Source organism: Primulina eburnea, chromosome 10 (assembly GCF_022965805.1).
Source record: "Primulina eburnea isolate SZY01 chromosome 10, ASM2296580v1, whole genome shotgun sequence".
Classification (NCBI taxonomy): Eukaryota; Viridiplantae; Streptophyta; class Magnoliopsida; order Lamiales; family Gesneriaceae; genus Primulina; species Primulina eburnea.
The window spans coordinates 16,814,428-16,840,100 of NC_133110.1; the positions used below are offsets into that span (position 1 = coordinate 16,814,428).

At 37.4% G+C, this 25,673-nt stretch overlaps 2 protein-coding genes across 2 annotated transcripts; both read left to right on the top strand.

Moving 5' to 3' along the window:
* The first annotated feature begins 19,541 nt into the window (after positions 1-19,541).
* On the top strand, positions 19,542-21,860 carry LOC140803164 (rhodanese-like domain-containing protein 4A, chloroplastic). Its single transcript, XM_073158876.1, has 4 exons — positions 19,542-20,274; positions 20,706-20,808; positions 21,189-21,434; positions 21,555-21,860. The coding sequence occupies exons 1-4, from the start codon at positions 19,580-19,582 to the stop codon at positions 21,603-21,605; spliced, it is 1,095 nt and encodes a 364-aa protein (XP_073014977.1). The 5' UTR covers positions 19,542-19,579; the 3' UTR covers positions 21,606-21,860.
* A 383-nt stretch (positions 21,861-22,243) lies between these two features.
* On the top strand, positions 22,244-23,852 carry LOC140842945 (uncharacterized). Its single transcript, XM_073211150.1, has 3 exons — positions 22,244-22,744; positions 23,064-23,363; positions 23,502-23,852. The coding sequence occupies exons 1-3, from the start codon at positions 22,244-22,246 to the stop codon at positions 23,850-23,852; spliced, it is 1,152 nt and encodes a 383-aa protein (XP_073067251.1).
* The last annotated feature ends 1,821 nt before the right edge of the window (positions 23,853-25,673 follow it).

Here is a 25,673-nt window from a genome sequence, read left to right on the forward strand (position 1 = left end):
GGCTAAAAATGCTTTCTTTTTCACATTCAATTTTCTTTTCACAGTGCACAAGTCTTTCAAAAATTTGGCATATGATGGTACCTGTTTTATTGCATCTAATAAAGGAATATTAACTTTTACTTGTTTAAAAATATCATATATATCAGAATTCAAATTTGATTTTTTTGTATTTTTCAATGCATGAGGGAATGGTGGTGACACTGTCTGTTGAACCTCCTCTTCGCAAGTTATGGGTTCCACTTCCTTACCCTTTGGAGTTGATTTATCATCATCTTCACAAGGTTCAAGAATGGATTTTTCCACAACCTTACCACTTCGAAGGGTAATAACAGATTTTACCTGATCCATCGGTTGAGTTCCAGAAGTTCCAATTTGTGTATGATGATCCTTGGGATTAGGCAGAGGTTGTGAAGGAAATTTACCTTTTTCATGAACATTAAGTGCAGATGCAAATTTAGCAAGAGTATCTTTCAAGTCTGTCATGGTTTGAGCAGTTTGAGTATTGATAGACTCTTGCTTTGCAATGAAAGAATTCAATGTATCTTCCAAATTTCTTTTCGGCGGAGGAACATAAGGTGCATAATTTTGAAAATTTTGTTGATTTTGAAAATGTGGTTGCGGAAATTGTGCAGCATTATCATTCCTCCAACTAAAATTTGGATGATTTCGCCAACCTGGATTGTAATTTTGAGAAAATGGTTCAAAATTTGGCCTTTTGAAATTGTTCAAAACATTGGCTTGCTCATGGAGACATTCTTTAAAAGAGGGCAAAGTGGGACAATCTTTTGTAAAATGATCACTTGTATCACAGATGTGACACACAATTTCTTGAACAGATTTTAATTGACCATTCTTTTTCAATTCAAGTGCCTCAACTTTTCTTGCCAAAGAGGTAAATCTAGCTTGAAGATCATGTTCATCTTTGAGAGTGTACATACCTCCACCAGATGTAGGAGATTGAATCTTGTTTGATGGTTCGATTGTACCTATAGTGTCCCAATTTTGAGCATTTTCAGCTAATGAATCGAGATACTCAATTGCCTCGTTCGGATCTTTATCTTCAAATGTTCCATTACACATAAATTCAACCTATTTGCCTATCTTTAGGTGTTAAGCCTTCATAAAATTGAGAAACAACTCTCCAAATTTCAAAACCATGATGTGGACAAAGATTAAGCAATTCTTTGTATCTATCCCAACACTGATAAAAAGTTTCTCCTTGTTTTTGAGTGAAAGTGATGATTTGCCTTTTGAAAGAATTTGTTCTATGAGATGGAAAAAACTTTTTCAAAAATTGTTGTTGCAATTCATCCCAAGTTCGAATGGATCCCGATCTAAGATTTTGTAGCCAAGTTTTAGCTTTATCTTTTAAAGAAAAAGGAAAAAGCTTAAGGCGAATGGTGTTCATGCTACAATTTAGATCATTATATGTGTTGCACACTTCTTCAAACTCTCGTAAATGCATGTATGGATTTTCAGAATCTAAGCCATGAAAGTTGGGTAAAAGTTGGATAATACCAGGCTTAAAATTGAAATGAGATGCATCAGGGGGAAAAACTAGACATGAAGGTGCACTAGTACGTGTAGGATTCATGTGATCTCTAAGTGTTCTTCGTCTATCATGATCATGTTGAGATTGAATTTCATCTTCATTTTCTTGGATGGGTTCTTCCGCCATGTTTTGTAAAAATAAAGGGTTATTTCGAATGAGTCGACCACTAAGTGTACGTGACCAAATGCTCATGCAAATGCAAAACAAAAAGAAAAAAAAAACACACAAAAGCAATAAAAAGAAAAATAAACTTTAAACAATATTAAATAGACTTGAAATTAAATTATACTTCCCCGGCAACGGCGCCAAAAACTTGTTGCGACTTTGATTGTTGCACTCCCAAGAGCAGGTTGTCCACAAGTAGTATAATTCGGTGAGTCCGAATATCGTATCCACAGGGAAGCTAAGGTAATTACAAGTCCACTACAATGTCTTTTTGTTTTTGTTTTTGTTTCTTTTTAATTTTAATTGAATCTTTAATGGGTAAATTTTAATTGTTCAAATTTAAATTTAAGTAGTTGAGATTAAAGGATCCACTCTTGGTATTTTAATAAAGTTAACATTAACGAACAATATTGAAATCCACTTAATAAAATGGTTCCAATATATTAAATAATCATATTTATATTATGTTATAAATTATAATCTTATAAGTACATAATATATACCAAAACTTATAAATGTGGTCAAGTATTTATTGTGCTATATATATTTGTAAACACTAAATCAAGGTTCCCACTTTAAATGGTTGGTAAAACCAAACAAACATTTAAATGGTACCAATAAATTAATACTATAATATATTCATATATAATAAATCAAGGAATCCAAGTTAAATGGTTGGTAAAACCAAACTAACATTTAAATGGTTCCAAGAATTTAATATTATAATATATTTATATATAATAACTCAAGGCATCCATTTTAAATGGTTGGTAATACCAAACTAACATTTAAATGGTTCCAAGAATTTAGTGTAACATATAGCAACAATAAATCAAAACTCCCACTTATAAGTAGGGTATAAAAATGCTTAAAGAAATAAATATAACATAAACAATAAATAATGATTAAATAATATAAAACATAGATTCTTACCTTATAATAACCTTATTATCATGCCAAGAGCTTCACCTTATCATCTCAACTTTAGGAAGTTAGCTATTCATTATTCAAAGTGTAAAACTTTGAATATGAAATTAACATGCTAATTATATTTAAATGAAGAAATAAAAGAAAAATATAGAGAGAAATATTATGAACTCAAAGATTTGTTCATAGAATGAGGGATATCTCAATACATTACAATGCACCCCTATTTATAGCCAAATTTGGGGAGACAACCACAAATAAAATATTATTTTTTACACATAAGTCTTCATTGGTGTTCCAAGAAATTAATATTATATTGCACATCACTTTTGACAAGCATCTTCTCCGAATTTTCTTCTTCACATAAAATGAAACATGTGGATAATTGAGTTGTCTAGTTGTGGTATTTTTTTCAGAATATTTGACCAAGTAGTTTGAGAGATATGGTCAAAATACTAGAGCATGGTAAAACTGCCACTCCTTCGGTAACTTTAATTGTTGCTTAATTTGATCCCAATTGTGAGAGGATTTTTATCTCATGCTTGCCACCAATATTGTAGATATTAACATCAACTTTCTACAGGTCCAAGAATCATCTTAATCCCATTTGCAACGCCAAGGTTATTCTTGTTTTATCGAACCTGTAAAAATAGTAAAAACTTATAATTACACAACAACTTATATTTTATACAATTTATTATAAAACATATAATATTTAAAAATTTAATAAAACAAAAACTATATATTTATATTATAAAACATTTAATTAATGTACAATTTTTATGTTTATCACTTGCTCCTACTTGATTTTATTCGAGTAAGTATCTGATGAGATCGATGATATGAGATGATGATGTTATGAAATTGATATTGAAATTGTGATATTCATCTTTTGATTTGTAGATGGATCACACAAATGAAACTGCGAGTAGCAGTACTGAGAGGATTGTTGGGTAATTTGAAGGGTTGTCCATGGATGTTGTGATGTCTCGATTCCAGGATCTGAAACCACCGAGGTTCTTTGGCACTGAGAGTGCTGAAAGAGCTGAGGCTTGGCTGAAGGATATCAAGCACTTGTTTAATATTGTTGAGTATTCAAAGGCTCGGAGACTGAAACTTGCACTTTATCAGTTGAAAGACCGAGCAAAATCTTGGTGGAAAGCTGCTGAGATTGGATTGAAAGAGGCCGGGATTGAAGTCACCTGGGATGTCTTCAAGGCCCAGTTTCTGGAGCAGTATTCTCCTCCATCTTATTATACTGTACAGGAGAATGAGTTTAATAATCTGCAGCAGGGAACGATGTCTGTTGCGGAGTATGCTTCGAAGTTTTCTACTTTACTGAAGTATGCACCTCACATAGCTGGGAATGCGAGGGCAAAATAGAACAGGTTTGTAAATGGTTTACATCCTGCTTTGTTTACCTATGTTGTTTCTGGATTGCCTACCAGCTACGCAGAGGCAGTTGAACGAGCAAAGGCAGCCGAGGCTGGACTTAGGAGAGGAGGTCCACAGTATACTCCTCCACCTCCGGTGTCAGCTCACCAGCCTACTTTGCGACCGAGAGGTAAGAAGTTTAAGAAGACTGGCTCTGCTTCTTCGTCTTCTTCGAGTTCTAGTGGATCACAGAGAGGGAGTCCTGTGATTGCTCCCTATTGTAGCCATTGTGGGGGTAAACATACTATCGAACAGTGTCGAGGTATGTTTGGTACTTGTTATCAATGTGGGCAGGAAGGCCATTTCTCTCGAGTATGTCTGAACAGGGGTACGACTTCTGCTCAACCCCAGCCAAGATTTAGAGGTGGCCCTGGTATGACGAGACCTGCTTTTCCTGTTCCATATTTTCAACAGTCGAGTGTCCCACGATATCGAGGACCAGGTGGTCAGAGTGCCCAAGTTCCTCCTCAAGTGAGAGTATACTCCATGACTGAGGATCAGGAGAGAGAAGCTCCTGGTGGCGTGATTGCAGGTATTTGCACGCTTTGCAATTATCCTGCACGTGTGTTATTTGATACAGGAGCATCTCACTCATTCATATCTCATGCATTTATTGCATCTCACGATATTGAGTGTACCCCGTTGTATGATACTTTGTCGATAGCCACGCCAGCAGGGAATATTATTTTGTCTGAGAAAGTTGTGCATAATTGTGTATTGATATATGAGGATAATGTGGTATTTCTGAATTTGATTGTCCTCCCAATGCACGACTTTGATTGTATTGTTGGCATGGATATCTTGACGGCAAATCGAGCTACTGTTGATTGTTGTCATGGAGTGGTTTGATTTCGACCGATTGATGGCCCAAGTGGAATTTTTATGGCAAGGGTTCTCAAGCCAAAATTCCATTGGTATCTTCCTTGGAAATGTCCCGATTGTTGACTAGCGGTGATGAAAGTTATCTTATCTACGCTATTGATATTTCGAAGAAAGAGTCTTCTGTATCTGAGATTCCAGTTGCGAAAGAATTCCCGGATGTATTTCCCGATGAGATTCCTGATTTTCCTTCTCATCGAGAAGTTGAGTTTAGTATTGATCTTGTGCCGGGGACTGCGCCTATTTCTAAAGCTCCTTATCGCATGGCACCATTGGAATTGAAAGAACTGAAAGAACAATTACATTATCTTCTCGATAAGGGATATATTCGACAGAGTGTATCACCTTGGGGAGCTCCAGTTTTATTTGTTCGAAAGAAAGATGGTACTATGCAAATGTGTATCGATTATAGGCAGGTGAATCGGGCTACTGTGAAAAACAAGTAACCACTTCCTCGTATTGATGATTTGTTTGATCAGCTTCAGGGTACTTCTGTTTACTCGAAGATTGATCTTCGTTCTGGGTATCATCAAGTACGAGTTCAAGATGAAGATGTGCCCAAAACTGCATTTTCGTACGAGGTATGGCCATTATGAATTCTTGGTTATGCCTTTTGGTCTTACGAATGCTCCTGCTATTTTTATGGATTTAATGAATCGGGTCTTTCAAGATTATCTAGACCGATTTGTTATTGTATTTATCGATGATATTCTTGTCTATTCGAAATCGAAAAAGGAGCATGCTGAACATTTGAGACTGGTACTTCAAACTCTTCGTACTAGTCATTTGTATGCCAAATTGTTCAAATGCGAATTCTGGATGGACAATGTGGTATTTCTGGGCCACGTCATTTCGAGACATGGCATATCTGTTGATCCTGCGAAGGTCGAAGCTGTATTGAATTGGCCGAGACCTACGAATGTTCCTGAGATCCGTAGCTTCATGGGTTTAGCTGGATATTATCGTCGTTTTATTGAAGGATTTTCGAAGATAGCTAAACCTATCACTCAACTGACACAGAAGAATCAGCGATTCATTTGGTCAAATGAATGTGAAGCTAGTTTTTTTGAATTGAAGACGAGATTGACCACAGCAACTGTGCTTAACTATTCCCTCAGGTACCGGAGGATTTGTGGTTTGTACAGATGCGTCTGGTAAAGGTTTGGGCTGTGTTCTGATGCAACATGGCAAAATGGTTGCTTATGCGTCTCGTCAATTGAAATCTCATAAAACACGTTATCCTGTTCATGATGTCGAATTGGTTGCCATTGTGTTTGCTTTGAAGATTTGGCGCCATTATTTGTACGGAGAAAAGTTTGTTATCTATTCGGACCATAAAAGTCTGAAATATCTCTTTTCTCAATCTGATTTGAATATGAGGCAACGCAGGTGGATGGATCTCCTGAAGGATTTTGATTGTGAGATTCAATATCACCCTGGATCAGTGAATGTTACTGCGGATGCCCTGAGCCGTAAAGTTCATGATTCTTTTCTAGCTTCTGTTGGTGTCGCCAAGGTACATGAGGATATATGTACTACTGGCTGGACTTTTCACTCGAATTGGAATTCTGTCACTGTCTCAGCATTGCAAATTGAGCCGAATTTGATATCGAAAATACGAAAGGCCCAACGAAGCGATGCTCAGATCCAAAAGTCGAAAGAACTTGTATCTGCAGGACATCAGTCTGGATTTCAGATTTCTTCTTATGGTTCTTTACGACTTAATCGTCGGCTGGTAGTTCCTGACGACTCTGATTTGAGATCTGCCCTTCTTCGAGAAGCACATTGTAGCAAATACAGTATCACCCTGGAGGTCGGAAGATGTATTGACACTGAGACCTCAATTCTGGTGGAGACGTATGAAGAAGGACATTGCTGAGTTTATTTCTAAATGTCTTGTCTGCCAGCAAGTGAAAGCCGAGAGAATGAAGCTTGGAGGATTGCTCCATAGTCTTGAAATCCCGAAATGGAATTGGGAGCATATTGCTATGGATTTTGTGACTCATTTGCCTCGTTCGCCCAAGGGCTGTGATGCTATTTGGGTTATTATTGATCGGCTTTCGAAATCTGCACATTTTATTCTGTATGAGCGGACTTATCCTTATAAGAGAATGGCCCGTTTATACATTGAAAATGTTGTGAGACTGCACGGTGTGCCAGTCTCGATTGTATCTGACCGTGATCCCAGGTTTGATTCTAAATTCTGGGTAGTTTCCAAGAAGCGATGGCTACGCGTTTGGCTATGAGTACTGCTTATCATCCTCAAACTGATGGCCAAACTGAGCGTACGATTCAAACGTTAGAAGATATGTTACGTGCGATTGTGATGGACTTCAGAATGGGATGGCAAGATGCCTTACCATTGGTCGAATTTTCTTATAATAATAGCTTTCAGACGAGTATCGGTATGGCACCGTTTGAAGCTCTATATGGGAGACGATGTAGATCACTGTTATTCTGGGATGAAATTGGTGAGAGACAATTGACTGAACCTGAAATGATACAGGAAATGAACGATAAGGTTCAGTTGATTCGGCAGCGGATGAAAGCTGCTCAGGATCGTCAAACGAGTTATGCGAATAAACGAAGACGACCCTTGGAATTCCAGAAAGGTGACAAAGTGTTCTTGAAAATATCTCCCTTTAGAGGCACTGTTCGATTCGGCATGCGAGGGAAGTTATCTCCTCGATATGTTGGTCCATATGAGATTCTTGATCGAGTTGGTGATCTTGCGTATCGATTGGCATTGCCACCAGCTCTATCTGCCATTCACGATGTGTTTCATGTTTCTATGCTGAGGAAATATGAACCAGATCCATCACATGTGCTTGCACCTGACGAGGTTGAACTGGATCCTTCTCTTTCCTATATCGAACAACCTGTTCGTATTATGGATCGAAAGGAAAAGATATTGAGAAACAAATTGATTCCTCTAGTACGAGTACAATGGACACGACATGGTGTTGAAGAATCGACGTGGGAGTTGGAAAGCAAAATGCGAGATGCATATCCAAATTTATTTGATGTTAGTCCATCTGTTCAATTGTATTCGATGTATTCTGATCCGTTTTCTGATTTTAGTTTTGATATGTACTATAACTCGTGACATATGTATGTTTACCAATGTTATGTATATAAAGATGTTTGAGATTTCGAGGACGAAATCTTTTAAGAGGGGGAGAAATGTAAGGACCGTGTATCATATTATCGTAAATCCTGTGTGATTATGGATAATATATGAAATTGTCATGTGATTATGTATTTGATGTATATCATGACAATGAAATTGAGAAATGAATATTGAATATGAATTGACGTTGTAAGAGCTCGAGTTGAGAGGCCGGACGCCAATTTAATACAAACATAAATATTTGTACAGAACATGTGGTGCCCGGGCGGTAGAAAATGACCGCCCGAGCGCCAGTGTTGAGAATGTTAGTGCTCGGCCAGAATATGCCGCGCCCGAGCGGTAGTTTTTGACCGCCCGAGCGCGGTGCAATGAAACTCGGGGGCAGAACATCTCGCGCTCAGGCGCGAGATTTCTACCGCCCGAGCGCGGAAGCGGTGTGGTGATAAGAACAAGATTCTTCTATTTCTTTCTTCATTTCTTATACGATAGTTCGAGAGGAAAGTTCGAGAATTCGATTTTCTTTCTTCCAAATCGACTTCGAAACGCTGTCTAAACGCGAAACAAATTATATATTTGTGATCGTCGTGTCGAGGGCTTCTGACTGAGGTAACTTTCTTCTAGTTCCAGCAGCTCTAAATATCAAAGTGCTGGAATAGCATGTATTTGAAGTTGAATTTCTGATATGTAGTAGAATAACCGATAAGAAACTCATATTCGAAGTCGGAATTGAATTATGATATAATTGTGATTTGATATGAATTTTTGAAGTTTCAAATGATATTTGAAACTCATATTAATGATTTTAGAGTATGTTATTGATTGGAATGAGTATGTTATTGATGTAGATAAAGTGTAATATCAATATCTTCAGGCTACATCAACTGGAAACGAAGAATTGATGTATGTTGCGACCGGGTAACATACGACATGTATCTGTATTATATGATATATGTTGGATTGATTGGATTGGAATACGTGTCTATATGCCTTATGTGATAAATTATGTGGCATACATGACATTGTGATTTGAATATCGATGTATAAAATAAATGTTTTGTTAACACACATCATTTTATGCATACATCGATACATGACATGCACGTTGAGCTATGATCCTTGGATACCTTGATATGATTGGATTGGATTCCGGGGTTTGTGAACACATTTGCTATGTTGGTATTATATGACCCGTAAAACATAGACATTTGTGGCCCCATATGATTGGATATGAGATGTGGGATTTGATGGCGCTTTGCCGACGCTATCATACGTGTATTCCCATATTGGCCGGTGTGCCAGCTCGAGCATTGATTTGATAGCGATTCGATTGATTCTGACACGTGCTCAGTGGATGGGCATTTGACCCGATACCTCCACGACATACATGCATTGCATACCATATATCATTGTTTAGATATCTGTGGTATATATGATTGGTTGTTCCATACGGAGCTTTGCTCACCCCCGAGGGGGGCTGTTGTTGTCTTTGTGTGTGAACAATGGCAGGTACTCCAGGATATCAGGAGACCGGAGAGGGTACTTCTGGAGGGAGCCACAGCTTGGGCTGAGGTTTTATGTTTATGTCTTGTTCCCAGTATATATGTATATGTATCTATATACCGGGGCATGTCCCGAGGATATGAGATGTTTGTATGTGATTGGTTTTGATTACGTGTGGGCGTGTATTATGATATGAGATAAAATACTATTTTTAGTATTCAAATAAAATGATTCGGGCTCGTTGTAAAGAAATTTTAAACTCGTTTTCCGCTGTAATTAGTTAATCCTAATCAAATTGTGTTGTAATAACGATTAGGAGCTAAGGGCCCCACAGTACCACTTGATGCTACTAAAGTAGTGTAAAAAAATGCTCCTGGAAGTAACTTCAAGAATGTATGCTTTGCGGCTTGAGCTTGTCAAACTACCGTCTACCAACATGATTTAGAAAACTTTGCACTTGATTTTATCCTTATAACGGTACAACATTGCCATTTTCTTGAACCGAGGCAAATGTTCTTCGGGATCGGTGTTCCCGTCATATTCTCTAACTTTTGCTGACTTGTAATTGGCAGACAATGACTCATTTATTATCTGGGTAGAGAAAGGACGCTCTCGTATATGGACTCGGGGGTTCTCGAGATGACTGGTTTGTCCTTCCAAATTTTCCATTTTTCTTAAATATTCCATTTCTTCGGCCATGGTGAGGGCCTTGGAACATTCTTAGGAGCTTTCCTCCAGCTTCGCTTTGTTTCGAGGAAAGGACTCATCTTCGGATTCGTCTTCTCGGTGCATGTGACTGCTGTCGGGAGGTAATTTATCCTCGATGGCTTTCTGGACGGATGTAGCTACTGGACAGTTGTTTTGGATTGATTGTGAAAGTATGTTGAGGGCGTGGATTCCCTTGGAGAACCTCTAAGTCTGTGGTTTCCTTCCGTGAATCATCCCTTCGTATTGATTTCGAGTAAAAATCATATCGACGTCTTAGATCTGATTTCCTACAAATGGCATCAATGATGCTGGCCAGTTAAATTTGGTGAGCTGGGTGGGCAATTCATAGGGCCGGGTAGGTTCTTCTCGAGCATAATGGAGACCGGACAGATGGTACCTGGTTTGAAGAACCTGCATTAAAGGGCAAAGATTGTTAGCAGGGCGTTGGAAGGTTTTCCGACTTGGCCACTCCGACTCTCAAGTTAGTCAAGTGTCTTTTGCAAAGGAAAATGCAATATAGATCATGTACATCGAGTACCCATGCAAAATATGTTCAGTGAATAGAATACTTTATGATCAAGTAAATCTGGGTATTTATAGGAGAAAAGATAATAATATCTTTGCTTCAGTGCTTTGTTGTTACTTATAGCAAGATGATTGCACGTGCCTTGGCCCTTGACACTGCAGCATCTGACTGCCCATACTGCCTCTACTCTAGTCACATCATTCCTACGTGCGTGGAATGAATTGTCAATGATTTCGAAACATGACACCCCTACAATTGTGGACCTGGAATTGTCACATGTACCAAGGTGAACGGGTAGATAATCATGGGGGTGAGAACGAGGACAGGTCCCTGATCTTCTAAGTCGCAAACCCAAGGATGGTCAATAAAAGAACGCTCCCTTCCCTGAGTTGGCTCTTACCCCGGCTTCCTGTACCTTTTCAACCCATCCCGACCCGAGTTCCAGGATGATTCGATAACCTGGGTGCGTCCCGAGGTATCAACAATAAGTATCACGGTTATTGTGGTCGGTGAAACCAAGAAATGGATTGGCGTATTGAGAAACTATCATGGTTTGGGTAATCACCAATGCCGTTTTGCAATTTTTTTATAAAAAAAAATTCAACCAAATTATATATACAATTGATTAATTTTTTTTAATAGAAAAATCACACATTTTTCAATTAATAAGATAAATATATTGTAGAATATAATATGTTATTTTTTTTACATCATTTCTTAATAAAATATTTAAATATAAAGTCTAAATGAATTACATTAACAACAATCAACTAAATATTTTCAAAATAATTCATCATACCAAAATATATAATAAAAATAAAATTATTAATTTAATGAAATTTCGGTTTTTTCGGTCGGTCCAAATAAATTTCAGTTTTAACATTTATATCTGAATTATAAAATTCGGTTTTCATTTCAATTTAATGTTCGATTTTTTGGTTTTATTCGAAGTTTGAACAATCCTAACTACATCATAATATACATGTGTTTATTTTTTAATTCACGATTTTAAAAAAATAATAAGAAACAACGGTTAGGTACTATTAATTAATAAAAAAAAAAGGGGACTTGTCAAAAAATCCCTATACCCATTCTTAACTTTCTCTTTACTCCCTACCCCACTAAAACCTTGTTTCAACTCCCCATTTCTTTTAAATTTTCAAATTTACCCTTATATCTTATTTTGAATAATTGATTTTTCTTTTGTAAATAATGGCCCATCATGCTTCCGAAAAATAAATTAAATCTTTTACCTCTTTGACCGGAGTACCACCGGGTTACATCCACCGTATTTTACAAACTTCTCCTCACAGTCCAACCACACGATCGCAACCGATGGTTACTGACGCAGATTCCTTCAGCAGCACTTGGCACAACCCTAATTCGTTTCCTACCTTAGGGTGTACAATAAAAGATTAAATTTTGAAAATAATACATGAGAGGGGCTAGAGCAAAGATTTCTTTTATTCAAACACAAACATTTTATTAATACATAGTAACCTCCTGTAGAGGAGGAGAAACTTGTTGAGCTACTTACAGTAGCTGAACTCACTACACACATAAACTTGAAAGAGAAATATTACAAATGTTTTGAAGAAAAATGAAGAAGTTGATCGATGCCTTCATCTTCCTTCTGCTACTTTATTTATAGAAGGCTCCTTCGGATTTGAAACTCGGACTTCAAATCTTCATAAGCCTTTACAGCTTGCTTGGGGACCATATAGTGGTTGAGTGGTCCCTTCATTACCTGTCTTTTTCTAGCTTATTAATCTAAAAATTAACTTCTCATCTTCTTTTATCTCCCTGAGATACCATTGACGATGAGTATACAAGATATCTGCGGTAATTTCGTCTCCTTTTTCCTGGAAACGTTGGACTAGCCATTTAAGAGCATCCACCTGCTTTCTCTTGTAATCGATCCTTCTTTTCAAAATTTTCAGATATACACGGTACATTTTTAAGTTTTGATTTCGGTATGTTTAACTAGTTCCATTTACCCTTATTTATAGTGTAAAGTTTGGGTCCAGTTTACTTGTTTTCTTTATTGGATTCCTTTTTAAATAAAGTATTCAATGTTCTTTCGTCTTTTACCACTCATTAGTGGTTTTCTGTGTCATCTACCACCTATTATTGGTGGTCCTTGTCCTTCCACTCACATGGTGGGTTTTCTTTATTGCTAGTGGGCTTGTCACCTGTACACCGTTAATTTTGTCGAGGAATCTTCGGTTTTCGTTGTCCTCGAGGAAAACGTGAAGGTGGTCCATCCCCACTTGTGCTTGTGTCGGTAAAGTGTTTCCGATCAGATCTCGGTTTGAATCATTTACCGAATTCAGGTTCCTTCTGGTTTTGGCATTCAAGGCAGATGTTTTCTGACCATCTTCATATATGTGCCATGTTACAGAATTTTCGGCGAGTCTCTTTACTAGCCGGCAGCTTGCTGTTCCACAAAAGATTTATCTTTTTCTCAAATAACTCTTCTGCAAAACTTTTTGTTTTTCCTGTCATGGTATTTAACAGGAATGATCCGTTTACTGAATGATTATAAAATTTGAACGGGAACTTGACTTTGTCCATCTCAGTGAGACAAACCCATAAACCCCAAGCTCTTCTGGTAGAAATGTCATCTTCAGTAATTGAAGCAACCAGGGGTGTTTCTTCTGTTGGAGGATCTTTGATAATTTTTTGAATATTTGAATCTGGCCTCCTTAACTTGATGAAATGAAAGGCTTCGTGAGAACCTTTTCCCTGCTGGTTCTGGTGCTACACTGAAAAAGTATAGCTCCAAAACATCTCCTCTGGACAAATAATCATTATTCGCCCAAGTTTCGTGAACAGCTTCCTGGATCCACTTTGGTAGACCTGAAACTTCCGGAAAGCTGGGTGATGTAGTATAAACTGAGGCAAGAGCCCCGAATTCATACCATGCTTTAACCTCCTTTGGATATGAATTTTGTTTCATCCATACCCTTGGATATTTTCCTGAAACATCAACCCTGTTAGTAGCTGGGTTGATTCCAATTCTTGTTTTCAATTTCTCCCAATTCTGCTGATATACCTGAAATGGAGAAATCGTTGCTTCGTTAGTACCAACCTTAGATTTGCCTTTGTCAATACGAGCCCTAAGGTTTGTCTCTCCCTCTTCAATCCCCGAGGTGAAGGGTTGACTTGATGACTCAAGATAAGGATCAGGAGTCTCAATTTTTGTTTCAGCCGACCCATCTGGTGATGATCCCGACTTAACACTTGTGCAAGGGGTATTTGAATCCTCCGCTATAGGTATAGAGTCCTGTACTCGAAAACTCTCCATTTGGGAAACCAATGGTTTCTCAATGCCTTGGAGGATAGGCCTTTGCATTATAGACCATAACTGAGTATATGCCTGTAAACAACCTGTAATTCGATTAGAGACAATTCTCTTATCAGCTTGTTGTAGCCTTCCCGCAACTTCTGCGTTAACGGCCAACTTGTTGAACTTGGTTTGAAGCATTTCAAGGTGTTCCCTCAAATGCCTCTGCATCTTGATAATAGCATCAATGTCAATGATGTCCATCTCTTGTCAAAAAATCTGCAAGAATATTTTCATGAGATTTTATTATCACAATATCAAAAATATAATTTTGACACAATGTTTGCCATCTTAATAATCTGGCTTTCTCTGGTTTAGATTCAATTTTATTCCTTAAGAAAGCTTTCAACTGTGTATTATCAAATTTCAAAGTGAATTTCTTTGCAAGTAAGAATAATGACCATTTTTCAAAAGTCCTTTTTACTGCATAAAATTCTTTCTCGTTGATATGCCATCTGATGGCTTCTGCATCTGAGAATAACCCACTACAATATCTACATGGTTGTTCTCCATCTGGTGTGAGCTTAGTAAGAACTGCTGCCCACCAATGATCACTAGATCATCTTCGTCTTGAGGAATAGCCATTTTTGGAAGGATTTTACAAACCTTCTTTAAATGGATAAGTCCTTCTGTGTGTTCTTTTGTCCATATAAATCTTGCATCTTTTTTCAATAATGGACTGAACACTTTCCTGTGTTTTGCTAGATTTTTAATAAACATTCCAGCAAAAGTAACAACTCCTAGAAAACTTTTGAAGTTGTTTCTTGTCTTTGAGACTTTCTGGAAAATTCTGCACTTTTTCAACTATGTGGTCTTGCAGAATTATTCCTGACTCATCTATTTCAATTCCGAGGAATTCAATCTTTCTTGTTGCAATGACTACTTTCTTTACAGATAAAATCAGTCCTTCTTTTTTACAAACATTAGAGAAAATATTGAAATGCTTAACATGTTCATTCATATCTTTAGATTCTATTAAAACATCGTCGATGTAAACAAACATAAACTTAAAATAATATTTAAAAGATTATCCATCTTTCTTTGAATTAGCTGGGGTGAATTAGCCAATCCCATTGGTAATACTTCCCAAATATAATGTCCTTGAGGTGTGGAAAAAGCTGTGAATTTCTTGCTTTTTTCCTACATCCGAATCTGATAGAATCCAGAATTGCAATCAAATTTAGAGAATATATTGGCATTGCGTATTCAACTAATTAGATCTTCTCTACTTGGTATAAAATACACATCGAACTCCAGAATCTTATTAATTTCTTGATAATTAATAACTAATCTGGTTTTACCTCGTTTAATCTCACCATGATTTCTTACCAGAAAACCTGGACTGCTATATGGTGACATACCTGCTTTGATCAAACCAAGGTCCAAATGTTCCTTGATTATAATCTGCATATCCCTTTGATCAATGATGTTCATTGGAATGAGTTTGCAACGGACAAATTCATACTCTTTGCCTTCCTTGATCTTAAGGCAAGCCCTGAGTTGATTTCTGTCTCACCATGCCAAGGGATCCTCATTATAATTTTCTGTGATCATCTTCTTGACATCTTCCGATGATACCTTAGCTTCAAACTCTACTTCATTTGTATGTAGAGTTATCTTAAGGCATTCTATATCTTCTGGTTGGAGTTCTTTATCAGCTCTCAACTGGAGCATTGTTTCTCCAAACCGTCTTGAATCCTTCATTTTTCGGTTCAGAAGTTTTCCTGAATCACCACGCTTGCTGCGAAACTGGATTGGCAATTTTCTGTAAAATGCCTGTCGTAGTCTCTGGACTATGATTTTGTGATCACAGGGTGTTGTGAACACTAATCGTCTAGTCTCATTTTCTTGAGTATATGACTTAAACATTTGTAGGAAATTATTTCCTAACAAGATATCAGCTCATGTATCATGAAAATAAATTGGTGGTATCTTTACCTTGTACCAAGGTGTTTGTCCAGCACCGCCAATCATAATTTCAGTCATCTTAATCCCTTTACAAAAGATTAAGATTCTTCTGGAAAAATCTCTTCAATCAATCTTTGGTAGTTCTTCTTCATAATTATTTGGAAAAACTCCTCGTTTTGCTATACATATTCCAGCACCTGAATCAATATATGCAGCAAAGTATTCTTTCTTATGTTGTTCATACAACATTCCTACTGGAATGTATATCGGGAATGGACTTGTGGTCATTGGATTTTCCACATTTTATCCTCTGCTATAAACTCCATTCCATACTCTAGATGTTTCCAAGGTTTGTGTTCCTCAAGAAACTCTAGTCCAAGAATCAGTCGATCTGATTCTTTCCCTGGAACTCCTTGAATGTGAACCTCCAATTCTCCGATATTAATCAGTCCTTGGTAAGTTCTTATCATCGGTTGTTCCAAATAATATATTGAATTACAAGGAAATTGATTCTTTTGTTTTGTAATATCAAATACTATTTCTATTTCCTTCCAACCTTCTGGGCATCTAAGTTTTCCCATTGTAGAAAAACTTTTTGGCTCCTGTTGGGTTTCTATGACAGGCGTTTTTCCCCACCTGTAATTTGTTATTCTATCTCCCTGAAAAGATAGTCTTCTTGATTCCAATCTAAGACTTTGATTCCTTTGTAGAATCGGTTTGTCTTGTATTTGGATATCTGTTTCCTGTATTAATGGAAACTCTACTCGTTCTGGATAAATTGCCTGAGCAAATTTTCCGAATATTTCAAGTATTTCAAACAGTTCAGAATGATGTGTATTAGACAGAGCATATGAAATTTGATATGTAATAGAATATGGCCTATTACCTTCTTTCATCAGCCTTTTTTCCTTGAAGTTCTGATGCAATGTGAAGGCTCGGCTGAAATCTCGATCTGCCAAGTTGTAGGCTATCCTTGGATAGATTACTCCTACAATATTTCCCGCACAGAGATTTCCTGAGATTGTTCCCAGTACTGAATCTTGTAGATTCCCCATTCTTTTATCGCATATAGCAATATCAATAGGCGAATCTATCCCTTCTTTGAAAGTAGCTTTTATCATAATCTGGATTGCTCCAATATGAATCCAGGACATAGTCCTTGCTACTTCTATCTTGAGTTTTTGTAATTCTTCCTTAATTTCTTCGGAAGCAATTAACTGCATCTCCATTCTATTTCCTGTAAGTTCCATCGGGATTGCCATTTCCCTTCTAGATATTTTATAGATTAGATGATGCTTTCTGTTTCTTAGGCCAAGACTTCCTAAGAATTTTTCTACCTATCCTGCAGAGAAACCTTGATATCTCTGTAGACTCGGATTTTCTATCATGATTCTTTGAACAATGTTAGATATTGTTGTCTGGCTGAAAAACCCAGATAGATCTTCATGTGTTTCGTGTCGAAACACCTCGTCTTCAGTCAGATTCCGATTCTGTTCCATCAGATTCTTCCTGACTTAAGACTTCTTCTTCTTCATATATACTTTCATCTGAGGCGATGTCCTCAAATAGGTATACTTGAATAATATCTTGGTAATAAACTGCTTCTTCAATATCCGGGGTAGGATCAAAGCGTTTAATACCTCTTTTTTCATTTCTGTACAGTTGGTCGAGATATGACCTCTTGCTCTACATGTCCAGCAATTACAGTCCTTGAAACTTTCATTGGCCCGAGTATGAGCTCTTCTGAAAGTTTTCTTGGTAGGTGTTCTTCCTGTGCTTCGAGATGTACTCGATGCTTGGGATGATATCCTACTCCTCGATGGTCCGCTTCTTTGTCCAGATTTATAAGATCTAGCTTTCTGTCTAGACCATGCAGTTCTTGGTTTCCAAGAACTTCTTCCACTTCGTGCATAAGGATGAGTCCTAAAACTTTTCCTCTTATGCTTCTGTGGTTTACTTCCAATAATTGTTGGAAGATAATTTTCCTTACAATACAAAGGAGTTATTTTGTTGATACCCCTTAAGCGTTTGTAATTCTTTTGTAATGCTACCATATGGCACCATTCTGCCAACTTTCCTTTGAGGAAAGAGGCTCTTCGTGCCAACGTATCTGGATTTCCAGGTACGTATTCCCTATTGAGCATTTATCTCCAAGGACTCGGCATTTTTGCGAAGAAAAGCTGCATAGCTATATCTTCTTCGACTCCTGAATTCCATCTATATTTAGTGAATAACATAATATATTCATCCACCAAACATATATCATGTAATTCCACACTATACAGAGCTTGAGTATATTTCTTATTCTTCTCTGTATCTTGACTGTTGAAATAGTCTACCCCTATGAAGTGTGCTTTAAATAGGGTAGTCATTTTTCCAGCGATCTCACTAAGAGATTCACCAGCTAGGACTGATTCCTTCATGTCTAATGAAGTCATGTCCCAAGCAATTTTCACTGATCCCATAAGACTCATTTCCAACAGTTTAATGAATCATTCTTTGTTGAGATCGAGTGTTCCTGCTGCAATTCTCATAGCAGATGTCCAATCATCTATGAGATATTCTCTGTTTTTGAAGTCTAATACATCAAGGTTAAGCATAACCCCGTAAGGATGTATAGGATCCAAAACAGTTTTCCCATAGGGTGTTTGGTGCAAAGGAATTTGATTTCTCCTTACCCTTGTCCCTGCTGGGTGTGATCCTCCACCAGTATGGAAATTAGATTGAGATTCTCTCATGTTTACAATCTGAGATCCCACACTTTCCCTGGGTGGTTCTTGAGAAGATGACCAGGTTATAGCAGGTGGTGTTTCAGTTTCTGAATTCTTATTTGAATATCCTTTAATATTCTAAGAATTTCTTCCTCGGTTTCAAGGATTTTGTCAACTCGTTGTGGTACAAAATATACCATATTGCCATAATCTTGTACTGTCTTATGAATTTCTCTAAGATATGAAGAGAGCTTAGAGGAATATGGAAATATCTCCAGAAACTTATTTGTTTGAATCATAAGTTTACCCAAGATTTTACCTGAGGGTGCAGTAGCTTCTCTTTATTTTTCTGATATCTAAAAATAGTTAGATTCACTTGTTTATATTCCAAAATTCTGGAATATTCCTTGTAAATTATTTTTCTCGAATCGAAGTTCGTATTCATAATTTTTTCAATATTATTTTTCTCATACAATTAATTACTAGTAATAATAAAATTTGTGTTTGAAATAAATCCACCTAAAGCTCTGATACCATTTTGAAAGCGTGAGGATCAATTAAACTGAAAATAGGAATAAGTGTATTTTTGTATATTTTAATGTATTAGGGAGTTAAAAGAAAGTTTTTGAAGTGTAGGGAGTTTGGGTTAAGTTGAGTTTGAGTTTGGGAATTTATGAGCAATTTACCCAAAAAAAAAAATAAAAAAAAATCATGATATTAATATTTATTACCACAATAGATAAACATTTGACGGAAAGAATTTTGTGTTCAATTCCACTGACCTCACTTGTCAATGGCGTCTATCTCCCAATTCCCCTCAGCGGCAGCTTCCCCACCTCTCCAAAATCCATTGAAATCCCTAAATCCAATCCGTAAACCCCAAATTTCAGTTTTCAATCACTCCCCCGTATGCAATTTCAATCCAATTTCTGTTCATTTGCCCCGAAAGCATCCCCCTCCCCTTCCCACCACGAAAGAAAATGTCCCAAATCAACAATCTTCGAGAGCACACCTCGTCATTTCAAGTCTGGTTAACATAAATCCCCACATTTTCCTTCCTATTCTTGCATTCCCTTTCCCACTTTCTTGCCTTGCCTCCGAAGCTGCTCCTGAACAAGTATCGAACAAGATTAACTTGGAATCGGTTGTGATTTCGATTGATGACTTTTTCACCAAGTACCCGTTTTTTGTCCCCTCGGTTTTATTCATTTGGCTTATTGCGATCCCTTTGACTGAGGAGTATTTGCAAAAGTACAAGTTCATATCCGCCATTAATGCGTTTCGGAAGCTGCAGGATGACCCCAGCTGTCAGCTCTTAGATATTAGGGACCCTAAGAGTTTGGCGTACTTGAATTCGCCCAATTTGAAAATCTTGAACAAGACTGTGCTCCAGGTTGAGTTTCGCCTAGGAGATGAAGATGGTTTTGTGAAGACTGTTTCGAAGAATTTTGAGGAGCCTGCAAATGCTACTGTTTGTGTTATAGACAAGTAAGCTTTGGTGATTCTTTTTCGTTGTGGTTGCTGTTTGAGAGCCTCAGTTTCATTGTTTTTGTTTCTAAAGAAGAGGGGAAAAAAGACAATATCTAGCATGATTCCGCGTAGCAAACACCGTTTTATGTTGATGTTTTATGAAATTATTGTCGTACCAACAAACTCCAGTAAAATCTTTATGTATGTCTCACTGTTGTTAGAATCTTGAAGGTGCAACTTCTAGTCCAGAAATTAGTGAAAGAATTGTTAATTAGAAATGCAAATTAATTCACTGGTTTTAACATTACTATTATGCTGCAGTGTTGTGTTTCTTTGTCCAAATTATTTTGGGATGAAGAGGATAACTCATGGGATTTATCTGCCTAGCAAGAACAAGTATTACATCTTTTTTATACTAACTTATATTGATTCTTTCATGTGTAAGGTAGTTTTGACGGTAACTCAATCAAAGTTGCTGAGTTATTGGTGAAAAATGGTTTTAAAGAAGCTTACGCTGTAAGGGGAGGCATTAGGGGCAAGAAAGGATGGCAGGTATACATTTTTTTTCTCGTTCTTAGGTACATCTTTTGTCTGTTATTTTGTATTCCAATGCTAAATTGAATTTTGAAGAGGTTCTTGATCGATCATTATGTCTTGGCTACTCAGGAAATGAGAATCTTAAATTCAAAAATCATTATCGAGATGTAAAAGATTGAGAATCTTGGCAACCTATAGCACGAAAAAGTTTTTTCATTTCTTGTTTGCATATTGCCCACCAAAAAAAAAAACATGAATTTGTGTTACTATGACAATACATTTTTAATTACTGATTACATATGATATACGAGTCTGGGAACTATCTTCTACTGCCAATCATGTGCAACAAATTACATTAGACGACTTACTAATCCATTTGGATACTGCCTTTGCAGGAAATACAGGAAACTCTCCTACCTACATCAGTTCACATCTACCCAAAGAAGAGGTCCATACTGTCTAACCAACTCGAAACAAATCAAGGGATACTACGACAGGATAAAAATATCAGCGACTCGACCTCTATTGCACCTTCCAGTGTCAAGAACAGTAGTAAAAAGATCGATGATAAAGATTTTGGTTCCACTAGTCCTGCAATGCAGTCAAAAGGACGTTCACGACCATCATCCCCATACCCGAATGTATGAAATCACACATTCTCTCTATTTATGTATGAAATGAAAAGTTGTTTCATAAATTTTGATGCTGGACAACTACTGACTAGATTTTTTTTTTTTTTTTTTTTTTTTTTTTTTTTGCAGTATCCAGAATTAAAACCTCCATCTTCCCCAACTCCTTCGAGGCCGAAGTAATGTTAATGGGACCATTGATTTTTCAATGTTTATGAGTTATATCAACTTCTGTACCTGCCCAAGGTGCTGATGGTATTCTTAATGGTAAACATTAGAAAAACTATTATTACATCGAGTTATGCTTTCGAATGGAATTTTTTTGGATAGATTACATTGTTTAGAGTTATCTTGGAGGTTGGTTGGATGAGCTAATTAGCCTCTTCAAACATCTTGTAATAACTTTGTTTATTGATTTATAATATTTGATATTAGATATATATTTGGATGAGAACACACGTGGCACTAGAATACACACACACTCTAGAATAAACTCGTCTCTTGTACTGTATATAAAAGCGACTTCTTCATTCAATGAGAACGACGATTTTCGATCAATTCGATCACTCTTTACTTGTAATATGGTGTCAGAGCACTAGAAATTGTGTGATTTCGCCTTTTGCTCTCTAGCGTCGTTTTCCATGGCGAAGGGGAATTAAGCCAATAATCAAGCAGCTCAATCTTCTATTCTGGTGTCTCGAAATCATGTTGAAGACTCCAGTAGTCCTTTCTATCTTCAAAATGGTGATCATCCAAGTCTAGCTTTGGTGTCTCAACAACTCACTGGTAACAATTTTAATACTCGGAATCGAGCTATGATTATGGCGTTAACCGCGAAGAACAAGCTATGTTTTGTTGATCGCACAATTGTACCACCACCACCTGATGATTTGTTGTATGGTGCGTGGATATGCTGCAACAGTATGGTCATCTCTTGGATACACAATTCGGTTTCACGCGACGTTGCCGATTGTCTGATTTATATTCCTACAACATCGGAAATGTGGATCGATCTCAGAGATCGATTTCTTCAGAGCAACGCTCTGCGCATTTTTCAAATCAAAAAGCTACTCACGGATCTTCATCAAGGTTCAATGAATATTAGTGCTTATTACACTCGTCTGCGCACTCTTTGGGATGAGCTCAAGGATTTTCAACCTATAGCTCCTTGTCATTGTGGATCTATGAAACAACGTGTGAATTTCCAAAATCATGAATGTGTACTTCAGTTTCTGATGGGACTCAATGATTCATATGCTCAGATCCGTGCACAGATTCTTATGATGGATCCCCTGCCTGTAATTTCCAAAGCGTTCTCTCTGGTTATACAAGAAGAACATCAACGCTCTATACATCAGAACTTGTCTCAAATCACAGTAGTTCACTCTTCAAATGCAATTGCGACAAAGAGTTCAAGTTCTTTTAATCTGAAGGGCGGTAAATTTGACAAACAAACTCATTTGTTCTCATTGTCATTACACATGTCATACCGTGGATAAGTGTTACAAGCTTCATGGATAACCTCCTGGTCATCCAAGGTTTTAGCAACAACAGTCACGTGGTCAAATTAATGCTGTCAATGCTCCTCACGATGGTGTTAAAGTTCGATGTGCTGATACCTCTAGCCAATCTACATCTTAGTTGGGTGATAGCTTAACTCCGAGCCAATTCCAGCAACTTCTTACTTTCCTTACTGCACAACTTCGCCTTGGCTCTGTCTCTGCTCAGGCTCAGCAGCAAGAAGAACCTTCTATGTCATGCTTCCATGGTACACTTCTTTCTTCCCCACACTTTCACACCGTGAGTTCAAAGTGGATCCTAGACACAGGAGCTACTCATCATATTTGTTGTGCATTGTCTTCATTCAAATCTTGTAAACCTTGTACTATATCTGTGAGATTACCAAATGGAGCCTCACTCCAAGCCACGCACATTGGTGTGGTTTGTTTGTCCTATGTCCTTGTCTTGCAAGATGTCTTGCTAGTCCCTCAATTTCACCTTAATCTTTTGTCTATCAGTTCACTTACTGCCCAGACTTCTTGCTTAGTCTCCTTTGTTTCTAATTCTTGTTCTATACAGGATCCAACAACCAAGAAAGTGATTGGGATGGGTAGATGCATTGGCAATCTATATGTCTTCACTGATTTCACAGCTATATCCACACCAACAATTTGTAAAGTTTCTTCCAATAAAACAGATCTTTGGAATTTTAGAATGAGACATCCATCCCTTAAAAAACTTTCTGTTGTAGGTCACGAATTACATTTTCATCCCATAGTCAATGATGTATCACACTGTTCTATTTGTCATATGTCCAAGCAAAAACGATTGCCTTTTACATCTACTGGCTCCATTTCTAAAAATCCCTTTGTTTTGGTTCACATAGATGTTTGGGGACCTCTTTCTCCTGTTAGTGTGGAAGTTTTTTGATATTTCTTGAATATTGTTGATGATCATAACCGTTTTACTTGGTTTACCTTTTAAAAACTAAGTCTGAAGCTATTTTAAAAACTAAGTTTGAAGCTATTACTGTTTTTCCCACTTTCTGTGAGCTTATTCATACTCAATTTAATAAGCCCATTAAAGTTGTACGTTCAGATAATGCCTCGGAGTTAAACTTCTCCACATTTTTTCAGACCAAAGGCATTGTTCATTTCCATTCTTGTGTTCAACGACCTGAACAAAATTCAGTGGTTGAATGCAAACATCAACACATCTTGAACGTTGCAAGAGCACTTTATTTTCATCTCATGTCTCTTTATTGTATTGGGGAGATTGCATTCTTACAGCCATTTATTTGATTAATCGAGCCCCTTCTCCTGTTCTTTCTCACAGGACACCTTTTGAGTGTTTATCACAAAGCTCCATCTTATTCTCACTTGAAGGTTTTTGGGTGTTTATGCTATGGGTCAACCCTCCTCATTCATCGCACAAATAAGTTTTTTCCTCGGGCAATTCGGCTTGTGTTTCTTGGTTATCCCAACGGCTACAAGGGATATAAACTCTTAGATCTTACTACTAACAACATTTATATATCTAGGGATGTTTTTTATGAACATATTTTACTCTGTAAAGATGATTCATATTTTTCCAGTGATTCAAGTTTTTTTTTTCGGACCAAGTGTTGCCTTCTCATAAAGCTCTTGTCCCTCACGATCATCTCAATACTCCTAGTCCACCAACCAACAAACAATCTCGTGTTCGTACCAAACCCTTGTATTTGATTGACTATCAATGTTACTTCCTCCCTCCTTCCACCAACAGCTCTACTGCTCACCCTCTTGTCTCCTATATTGGGACTTCTCATTTTTCTCCTTCATATAAATCTTTTGTTCATAACATTTCCTCTGTTTTTGAACCTCATCATTATTCTCAAGTTGCCTTGATTCCTGAGTAGCGACAAGCTATGGTTGAAGAGCTGGAGGCTCTGGAAAAGAATGAGACATGGACTGTGGTCTCTTTACCACCAAGGAAAATACTAGTTGGTTGTCGATGGATTTACAAAGCCAAGTTCTTAGCTGATGGAACCTTACATCGATACAAAGCACGTTTGGTAGCCAAAGGTTATACACAACAAGAAGGGTTGGATTACCTTGAAACAAGTGATTCGAGTTCCTACTCGCCCGTCGTTTGTATACCTTTCTCCACAACCAGCGCTGAAATCGATAACCGGTGGTCACCTCGTTCGATCGGATTCGCAGCTGTCGTCAAAATGACGAATGGGAAAAAGGAAACATTACCTCTTAAACAGGGTTGTGATGAAGTTATACACATTGAACAAAAGGTTTTCAGATTGCGGTTGGGTTTCGGGGGAAGATCGATCTGGTGGGAAGAAAGAACCAGAAAGACGAGTTACATGATGGACTTTGGCAGAGAAGAAGCGCGTTGGATAAGTCAAAGAATCGATGCATTCGTCAGTTACCCTTCTCCAGAAACGGCGTTCCATCGATTCAGGGGACAAACAGCGGTATTCACAGTGCAACAATTTGCTAACAAACGCGGAATGTTTATTGAGGTGTCAAAGTTCAGCTACAACGGAAGAAAGCAAAGTACTATTGTGCCCAGCGGATATAACTCAGGGGGATGGAAGAAGATTTCATTTACATTGGGGAAATTGTTGGCCGGAAATTATCAGAGGAAGGGTCTTACGTCTGGGTTAGTCCATGATAATCACCTGCTGAGAAACAATTCAGCTAAACAAGAGGCCGGAGCTTTAAAGAGGGATTTGAATTTAACAAAGTTGATAGACAC